The sequence below is a fragment of the Syzygium oleosum genome, unplaced genomic scaffold (assembly GCF_021117445.2).
Source record: "Syzygium oleosum isolate NSW1041296 unplaced genomic scaffold, Sole_v2.1 Sole_v2.10, whole genome shotgun sequence".
NCBI classification, from domain to species: Eukaryota; Viridiplantae; Streptophyta; class Magnoliopsida; order Myrtales; family Myrtaceae; genus Syzygium; species Syzygium oleosum.
Window position 1 is genome coordinate 647,464 of NW_026607494.1, and position 10,269 is coordinate 657,732.

General features: G+C 39.9%; 1 protein-coding gene across 1 annotated transcript; it reads left to right on the forward strand.

Annotated features, from left to right (window-relative positions):
- Positions 1-4,502: 4,502 nt before the first annotated feature.
- Positions 4,503-5,368, forward strand: LOC115692414 (auxin-responsive protein SAUR50-like). Its single transcript, XM_030619253.2, has one exon. The coding sequence runs from the start codon at positions 4,765-4,767 to the stop codon at positions 5,170-5,172; it is 408 nt and encodes a 135-aa protein (XP_030475113.2). The 5' UTR covers positions 4,503-4,764; the 3' UTR covers positions 5,173-5,368.
- Positions 5,369-10,269: the final 4,901 nt, after the last annotated feature.

A 10,269-nucleotide genomic window follows, 5' to 3' on the forward strand; every position in this document is an offset into this window, starting at 1 on the left:
ATGCATAATATATATTATAGAGTAGAAAGAAATTCAAATATATAAATAAAAATAGAAATAAAAAAACAAATTTGTCCTTCATTTTTTTGTTGTTTTGAATTTTTTTTATATTATTAGACCAAAAAAAGAATTTTATTTTTTATATCAAAATACAATATTATTTTATATTTAATTATTATTTTAATTGTTTTAATTTAAGAAGTTTGTTATTCGAGAGTTATAGCTTTTATGCCATTTAGATAAGAAATCCTATCCACATTTATCCCAACTTTTATGGGATATTTTTTTGCAAAAGAACACCAGAAGTGCCATAAGTTGTGTACGGAGGTCACTTTGGTGTCATAACTTTTTTTTGGATCATTTGATGTCAATTTTTTTGAAAAACGATCAATTTAGTGCCAACTCCGATTTGCTTGCCGGAAATCTGACGTGGCGCTGACATGGCTCGCCGAAGAGTTCCAGTCAGCATTAAAAACAAAAAACGACGCCGTTTAGTCCGCTGACGTGTAATTTTTTAGAAAAATAAAATTTAAATTATATTAAAATAATTAAAAAAACAAAAAAAGGAAAATACCACCAAAAATTCCAAACTATGACACTTGTGACAATTTATCCTGAACTTTTTTTTTTACACGAAAAACCCCAAACTATGCCATTTGTGACAAGTTTACTCTGAACTTTTTTTTGTGATACTAAAAATCCCAAATTATATTCATTGTGATACATTTACCTCACAACACTTTAACCCAAGGGTATTTTCGTCTTTTTCTGTTTTTTTTTCTTCTCCGGCGGGGGCAACCCTCGTCGGCATCGGGCGAGATTGCCCTCGCCGGATCTGGCGAGGGCGACCTTCGCCGGCGTCGAGCGAGGGCGATCCTCGCCCAACGCTGTTGAGGTCAGCCCTCGCCCGACGCCGGCGAGGGTCGCCCTCGCTCGGCCCAGGCGAGGGTCGCCCTCGCCGGGCCCAGGCGAGGGTCGCCCTCGCCGAATCTAGCGAGGGCGACCCTTGCCAGACTCAGGCGAGGGTTGCCCTCGCCGGACCCTCGCCAGATTCGGCGTGGGCGACCCTCGCTTGAGTCGGGCGAGGGTCGCCCTCGCCTGAGTCGGGCGTGGGCGACCCTCGCTCGCCTAGGCGAGGGCTTCCCTCGCCCGACACCGGCGAGGGTCGCCCGACACCGGCGAGGGTGACCCTCGCCTGAGTCGGGCAACGGAAGCCCTCGCCCGGCCGGCGGTGGTGGGGCGGCGGCAAGCCCTCGCCTGCTGCTGCTTCCCCTTTTTTTTTTTTTTCCTTATTTGAATATAATTTAAATTTAATTTTTTTTTAAAAAAAGCCACCTAATTTTCATGTGTACAAAGCAGACCATTTTTGAAAAAATATAAATGCCAGGTCACCATTTTTTTTTATATGTAAATGCCAGGTCAATTTTTGGCCGGAGTCACTAAAGTGATCTATTTTTCTCCGATTTGGCACCAAAGTGATCTAAAAAAAAGTTATGGCACCAAAGTGACCTCCATACACAACTTATGACACTTCTAGTGTTCTTTTGCCGATATTTTTATCTTCGATTTTATCTTATCTTGGGTAGGAACCAAACACGGGATAAAATAAATTTTATCTTATCTCGACTATCAAACATAGCTTTAGGGGTCGGGGTTTTCAATGTCCTTCTTTTAAGGAAGGTATTTTAGTTATTTTAATTAGGGGTAATCGGTTCCAGATCCGGTTCGGTTCCAAGGTGGAACCGGGAATCGGACCAGTCCAATGGAACTTGTCACTTAGGGTTTAGTTCACATTTTACTAATTTTTTTGAAGAAATAAAAAATAAAAAGAAGTATATGTAGTTGGTATGGTCCGGTCGGTTCGGTTTCCCCATGGAATCAGGAACAGGACCACCCGAACACTGGTTCCACTTTTAGGAACCGGGAATCGGACCAACACTCCCAGGATCTGGACCCAACCGGCTGGTTCGGTCCGGTCCGGTCCGGACGGTTTACGGTTTGGACGGTCCGTTTTGCACACCCCTAATTTTAATCGGGTAGATTAGGACTGCAAATATAACATAATACAAGTAGATCTGAAGATTAAACGATACAAAGTGAAAAGGGCAGACTTAATTCTTCCTCGCCTCTTTATTTATACTTTCCTTTCTTGGGCGACCAAGTTTCGCTTTGGTCGCATCCCTCCCGTCCACGCTACCTAATGTCTTCTTCTCCAACCTCCCTTTGTCTTCTTCTTCGTGTTCGTTCGTCCCACTTCTTCGACTGTTCTCTCTCTCTCTCTCTCTCTCTCTCTCTCTCTACAGTGCCGGCCATCTCGAATTATTATGGAGAGAGATGCTCTTTCTCTTCGTTCCTAACACGTCGTGGACTCTTGGGGGAGTTGGGGGTGCTGACAATTCTTCATCAACTGGAAACTGAGTCTAAAATGATGCATCATCAACCTTCCTGTAATTTAACAGGTTTCTTCATTGCTGTAGATATTGATTGAATAGTAGGCGCCCACCCACCGTGACCAACCCATTCATGAATTTTGTCCGGCCCGAGACATTTTTGTTGAATCTTAACTAAATAGTTTAGAAAATTAGATTACAGGGGAAGAGGGTGCAGCTCTAGGTTAAGGAATATTCTTCTGGTGAGACCCAAAGATGTGATAATCTTTTCGACCAAATCAACTTGGGCAGAAATTACAGAAGTAGGCCTGTATTATTTTGGCAAATTTGATTCCTAAACCGATATACCGTAACGGTTTCAGCGAGAATTTCGTATTTTTATGTAAATGCAAAAGAAAAGTATCGATTAAAAGCCGTAAATTAACTTATGGCATTAGGGGTGAGTATTGATCCGGGGTAGACCCTGGAATTGGACCGGACCAACTCTATATGACCCGATTGTTTTTGGTCTGGTTCATAGTTCCAAAAATTTGTAACCAGCTATTACCGGTTCGGTTCTTGAATATGAGTGCGAAACCGGATTGGAATGGAGACCCGGACTAATAAACCCTAATTTTTTCCTTTTAGTTTTACCTTGCATCATGTATTCCTGTTGTTGCCGCCTCTACCTTTGGTTTCTCTCTCTCACTCTCTACCTTGCTTCACCCACTTCTTCATAGTTCTTTGATGGGAGTTTCTGTTGTTGCTTAAACCTTCATTTTACTTGACTAGGGGATGAGTTGGACGCTTCTCAATTGCTTTATAAATCTGCTTATTTTGTATCGTGCTTCTGTCATTTGTTGCTCTACTATTTTACCGTAATTATTACTTGTATCGGTTGTAAAAAAAGGGATGATTTACTAAAGTTTGTCCTTTCATGGAAAAAAAACGAAACAATAAAAGGAATTGGCCAGACCACCTTGACAGGGTTGGTTCCAAGATTTATAGGGTATGTTTTAGGTCCCAAAAATTAGAAACCAGTCCCGACAAGTAGGTTTCAGGTTGCAAGCCACAAACCTACCCATCTTAAAACCGCTCACCCCTATGTTGTGTCGAGAACAAGTTCTAAGCCCATTTTGTCTTGACGTTCAGGGTGCATAAGCTGCTTCAACGGCATTATGGACCTCTTAACCTGGGAAACACGAAGACGAATGACAATGGATTACTTTGTGGCTAGGTGGTGAGGATGGCAGTGGATGAGGACGATGGTGAGATGGAATTGGCCGACGTTGGTACTCATGGCGATGCTGTTCACACGAAGGATGAGCAGAGCAAAACTCAGTTCGGGCGGAACCCTAATATCAATTGAAGATTTTGTGGCACATGGCACTCTGCGAGCAAGATTGTGAACCAAGTCACCACTAATAAAAATGAGATAAGTGCACCGAAAGTTTTAAAACTTATCATAAAAGTGCAATCGAGTCCTAAAATTTATCACCAAAGTTAAATCGAGTCCTAACACTTTCAAAAAGTGCAATTAACAGAATGACTTGATTGGACCAATTTGACAAATTTTGGGATTTGATTGTAATTTTTGAAAATTTTAGGACTCAATTGTACTTTCGTGATAAATTTTAGAACTTTCAATACACTTATCCCAATAAAAATCGAATTGGGATGGACTCCGAGACCACTGGTATTGCCCCTCGTGCCAATGAGAAGTCCACACCCAAAAGTTTTAACCTTAAAACAACGTGCCAACGATATACTTATGACATATGACTTGACGACAAATCGTCTATTCTTTATATCAAATAGCTATGATACATCTTAAACATGATACTCTTAACGCCGATCGGCTCTTCATTTACCCTTTACACCGATAGGACGGATTCAAATGCTCGATAGAGAATTTCGAGGCCTACCAACATTGCATCATCAAACAATAATGTGGAATAAACAAACCTCCTTGTTTTTTGATTTCTTGCCGCCCCCGTCACTATCGTCACCTATTACATTGTATGATGTCGACGGTAACAATTTTTATTCAATTGCTCTCTAATTCTATATAATAATCCGAATTAGGACAACCTAATAGAAACAAAGAAAACTGACCCCCCACCCCCAAAAGAATCAATCATACGTTCCGTACCATTTCAAATAGAAAAGGCCGAAACCAAAACTCATCTCATCATTAATTTAACCAAAATTGCCCTTATCATGCCAGACCATACCCTACAAATCCTCCCCAACCCACCATTTGTTCCCCCTCCAAGCAATACACTGAAGTCACCAATGTAGCACCGAGCTTCCCAGCTTCTAATTTCTCTCCGTCTTCATCTTTCTCATCTTCCAATACCCAAAGAATTCTCGAACATTAGAGATCAAGCACATCATGGGGAGGAAGATAGTTTCGCACATCATGGGGAAGAAGATAGTTTCTCTGAAGAAGCTGGCAAATATGGCGAAGGAGAGGGCCCGATCAGCCGACCAGGAGGTGGGCTTGCTTAGGGAGCGCTACGGCGAGGAATGCTCGCCATCCTCCCCATCATCGACGACCCCGCTGGGGTGCTTCCCAGTCTACGTCGGGGAAGGGAGGCAACGGTTCCTCGTGCCGACCGGGTTCCTGTCTCACCCGCTATTCAAGATGCTGCTCGAGAAGGCGAGCGACGAGTTTGGGTTTGAGCAGAGGAACGGCCTCACGGTCCCGTGCAGCGTGTCGGTTTTCCAGGAGGTGCTGAACGCCGTGGAGTGCTGCAATGGGAAGTTCGAGTTTGGTGAGTTGGTGGAGGAGTTTGTCTAGGTGATCTTGTTAGTATAGATTGTAGCAAAAGGGAAGATGTTTTGTTGACCTTCTGTAGCTCATCTCCTATCTCCTAAGTTTGCTCATTAAAGCGTTGTATCATAGCATTGTAACATTATAGTTTCTTGACCAAATTAGATACTCGGTCTATATTGCGCAAAGCAATGGCAATTGGCTAATGATTTGGGTGAGGTAATTATGCCTAATCTAATTAGTCTCCTCCCTGTCGATGCAATTAATACCGTCATTCATTATTTTAAGCCAACCGCCAATTCACTAAATTTATTTAAAGTAAAAGGAGAAGAAAACATACTTTGACAAGTAATTTGTTTATTATTTAGTGTTCTTAGTGTCAGTCCATTTCGATTTTGAATTGCAAATGTCGATGCACAAGGGAGGACCAGCTATGTGAATATAGAGATGAACAATGAGGATTGGGAACCGGGCAAATCATTTACTGTGAACAAAAAACTCTAAATTAGTACACCTCTGACAAATTTACTCCAAACTAATGTTTTGACCTTAAAAAATCCAAAACTGATATACCGGTGACAATTTTTAGTTTTCGTTAAATTTTACTGTCAAATTTCTGAGTTGGATGACACGTGACAGTTGACTGGTGTACCAATTTAGGGTTTTACCCTCTATTTGTTACAGGTGTACCAGTTTGTGATTTTTCGTAATATTAATCCAATAAAACGAAGAGTAAATTTGTCACAAATGTACAAGTTTGGGGTTTTAGTGGTCAAAAAATTAATTCGGGATAAATTTATCATAAATGTACTAGTTTAAGATTTTTTGTGGTATTAATTCATATATAAAAAGGTTAGGCTTTTTCGGGACGTATGAAAGGTTTTGTTATTTTTGTTTTAGGTGCAAAAAGTTGGGCTTTTTTTATTTTAAATAGGCTCATGTTTTTCCACTCATATGATGGCTTAAACACTCCCTGACACGGCTTTTTGACAATATTAACCTTTGTAGGTCTCACATTTTTTAAGCATTCTTCTTTTTAAAGTACGTGATGATCCGTTTGTTTTCTTCTCTCTTTTCTCGAGGGTCCCACTTTCCTTCTTTTCGTTTACTCACTCTATTCTCTCTCTTGCAAATATGTCCCTCTCCTCCCTCTTTCCAATTATCGCTTCAACATCACCAATGGTGTCACAGCAATTGCCGTGGCACTGTCCTGTGTTGTACTTGCTTGGCAGCAATGCTAGGGCTCATAGGCTTTGCTCACTTGATCCTGGCATGTTCCTACTGAAAACTCTTTGGCAATTCGAGCAACCCCCAAAGAGACGAAGAAAACCGAGGCAAAGCAAAGGGGAATGATGGAAAAGGGCACAACAAGGCTGTGAAGGTGTATGAAGAGAAGATAATGGTGATAATGATTGGCGACGAGAAACTTTCCTTGCCACACCTGTGTAGCAGAGACCCTTCTTTTGGCGATTCTCAAGGCAACAGTGACGACCATGGTCAGAGCTTCGATTGGAGGGATGAGAAGGGAGACACTTTCGACAAAACTAAGGAGGTTAATAACATTAACAATGATGATGACGATGACGATGATGATGTTGGCAATCATGTTGTTCATGGTCATAATTAAGAGGTGAAGATGCAAGCGCTCCGACCTTTGGCAAGTGGGGACGACAAGCTCCGGTCGGAAGCCTCTCTATCCGAGGAACTCTTTGGCTACTCTTCTCATCGACAACCAGCCAAAACTGAAGCCAAAACTTGAGAGGATTGGAATCGAGATCTCCCTAATCCTCTTTAAGTTGGATAGGGAGAATTGCCCCTTTCCACCGTTGTCCCACATCACCGTGACTCCTCCGACAAAGGTGGAGCAGCTGGACACATTGCTCGCAGAGGAGTTGATCGCAATGAGAAAGAAGATGGAGAGGTTGAGGGTGGAGAGGGAGAGGACAGAGGCAATAAGGAGAGGGACACGTTCCTGGTGACAAAGATGAAGGAGGTTGAGGAGAGTGGCAAGGTCCAGAAGCTGCTGGTGATCGAGATTGATCGGTATACCGATTGAAGCACTTAAGCTTGCAATAAGCGCACTTAGAACAGATGATGTGGATGAAGATTTTGAGCTTGATTTTGTGGAGTTTAATTCTAGGGTTTTTGTGTTCTTTTTTAGTTGAATGAGAACGAAAGCGTTTGTTGATTCAATTGCTGAGAGAGGTCTTGGATTATTCAGGTACCACCATGGCTTGAACCCTGATCAGGATTAAGAGGAAACAAAGAGAGTAAATAAAGAACGAGGAGGAAAATGGGACTCACGAGAAAAGAGAGAAGAAAACAAACGAAACACCGCATTCCAAACAAAAAAGGGAAATACTTTCTACAGTGACAACTAGAAGATGCTTAAAAAGGTAGGACTCACTGAGGCTAATATTGTCAAAACACTAAGATATATAGTGTTTTAGCCACGGTGAAAGTGGAAAAAATGCGACTCAAAGAAAATGCTACTATTCCCGAAAAGATACCACCATGCATTGTTTTGGAAAGTGAGGCATAACTTTTCTAGCAGCAAAAGAAAAAAAGTGTACCAGAAGTTCAAATCTCATCATGTAAGGAATAAAATCGGGCCATAAACATTTTGATTAATTCAATCGAGTCCTAACTCTTTGTCAATAACTGTAGTAAGTTTTTTCGATGAACAATTTATAAAGTTGCCCATGCGACACTCAAATTTGCATATGACATCCTTAAGTTGCTTTTTTCATTTATAAATTCAGTGCTTTGATTTGAATTTTTAGATAATGCTTAGGACTTAATTGCTAAAATCGAAAGGCTTGGTTGCACATTTGAGTGAAGGTTTAGGACGGAGTTGCACCAATTGAAAGGTTCACTTCCTTTTGGGTGAGGACACGAAGGTTCTATTATTCATAGATGATCGCCAACTCCTTTTATATCAAACGAAAAGAGTGAAGCTCGCCCGACCAAACGAGGCTAGCACACCTGTCGAACAGTCAAGTTCATGATTAGGCCTATTTATAATACATCTCTAGTTTCAGATAAAATCATATGTTCGTGTCGTCCCTTACCCAAGAAGCTAAGGACCTGTTTAGTAACGTTTTTATTTCTCTATTTTTTGTTTTTTTATTCTCCGAAACAGAAAAAGAACAGAAATCCGTTTAGTAACATCAGTTAATTTTTTTGTTCCCCGGAACAGAAAAGTTGTATAGGAATAGATTTGTAACAGAAATAATAAATAAAAAATTCTACTTTTCTATTTTTGGGATAAAAAAAGAAACAATAGAGAAACAAGATCAGCTCTCCCTCTTTCACAAGATATTCTCATACTAAACCCAAAATCCAAAAACCCTAAACCTTAACCCTCAAACCCTAAACCTCAAAATCCTAAACCTCAACCGTAAACCCTAAAACATTAAACCTCAATACCCAAACCCTAAAACCCATAGTACTAAAATGAAAAACCCGAAACCTTAAACTATAAAACCCGAAACCTCAAAACCCAAACCCTAAACCTTCTAAACACCAAATCCTAAACCCAAAAACCCAAACCCTAAAATCCCGAACCCAAAACCTGAAACACTAAACCCCAAAACTCCAAACCCTAAATCCTAAAATCGTAATTCCAAACCATAAATCCTAAAACGTTAAACCGTAAAACCCTGAACCCTAAACCCCAAGCCCTAAATTGTAAACCCTATACCCTAAATCCCAAACCCCAATACCCAAAATCCAAATCCCTAAAACCATAAACCCAAAACCCGAAACGCTAAACCTAGAACCCCAAAACTCGAAACTCTAAAACCTAAACCCCAATCCCTAAATCATAAAATCCAAAACCCTAAACCTCAAAACCGAAATCCTAAAACTTTAACACCAAACCTCAAATCCTAAAATCTTACACCCTAAACTGCAATTTCCTCAACGACAACTCGATATTTGATTTATCTATAAGGAGTAATTTTCTTTATGATTGTATTGAGGTCATCCAATTCTATATCATAATGTATTATTATTCTATTTCTAGTCCAATTTTATTCAAACATGAATTATTAAGTCTCCTAAACTGCAATTTCCTCAACCACCACCGGTATTTGCTTTGTTTATAAAGAGTAATTTTCTTTATGATTATGTTAAGGTCATCCAATTCTATATCATAATATATGTTTATTCTATATCTAGTCCAGTTTTATCCAAATATGAATCGTTAAGTCTCCAATGAAAATTTTATAATTAAATGAAAAAATTGAGAGTAGAAATTTTTAGTGTCCTACCAGATGCATTTTTGTTCTTTTTCTACTCCGGCAATAGAAATTTTGTACAGTTACTAAATGCATTTTTTTCTCAGAAACTCGTCTAGGGAATAGAAATAGAAAAAACTATTTCTGAACATAAATTGTTTCTAGCAACAGAAACGTTATTAAACAGACCCTAATGTTTCGCACTCTATAGTGCAAAATTAATCATGATAAATTTTGATAGCTCGTTATGTATTTTTTTTTTAAATTGAGTTCCATAATTAATTTTATCGTCGATATTTCGACTAATTCCAAGAGTAAAATAATTAATAATTGTAAATTACGGTTGAAACAATTAATAAATATGAACTACAATTAGCAAAAGCAATTTTGTTATCCAAATTTAAATAAACTGTTTTGTTACTTTTTGTGATTGATTATGAATATCATTTACTAATGCATGCACAATTAGATGCTGAATTATAGCTCAATTATATTATGATGGATCATGTCTATAATAAATAGTTTTTATTATCAATGTCTAAAGTAAAAGAAAATGAACAATTGTGCAAGGAGATTGATGGAGTAGGAAGATATAAGAGATTCGTTAAGGGGTGTTTGGTTTAGCTTTGGGAAGGGGCTTTTGGCCTCGAAAGCCTCTTGGAGAAATGCTTAACCGTCCCAATGGGCTTTCAGCATTCGCCAAATGCTTATCAACTTTTTTGCCCCCAAACTACCCTCACTTTATTCTGGGTTATTTCAGTTTTGCCCCACTTATTACTGTTCATCTTTTGCGCGAGGGTGGTCAACACCAGATCGGGCCGGCGAGGTCGCACGACCTAGGCAACGGTCGCCTGAGGTCGCGTGACCCAGGCGCCAGTGCCTG

Bases quoted from the DNA above. Each gene is read 5' to 3' on its own strand.
- LOC115692414 (XM_030619253.2), top strand. From the start codon at position 4,765: ATGGGGAGGAAGATAGTTTCGCACATCATGGGGAAGAAGATAGTTTCT.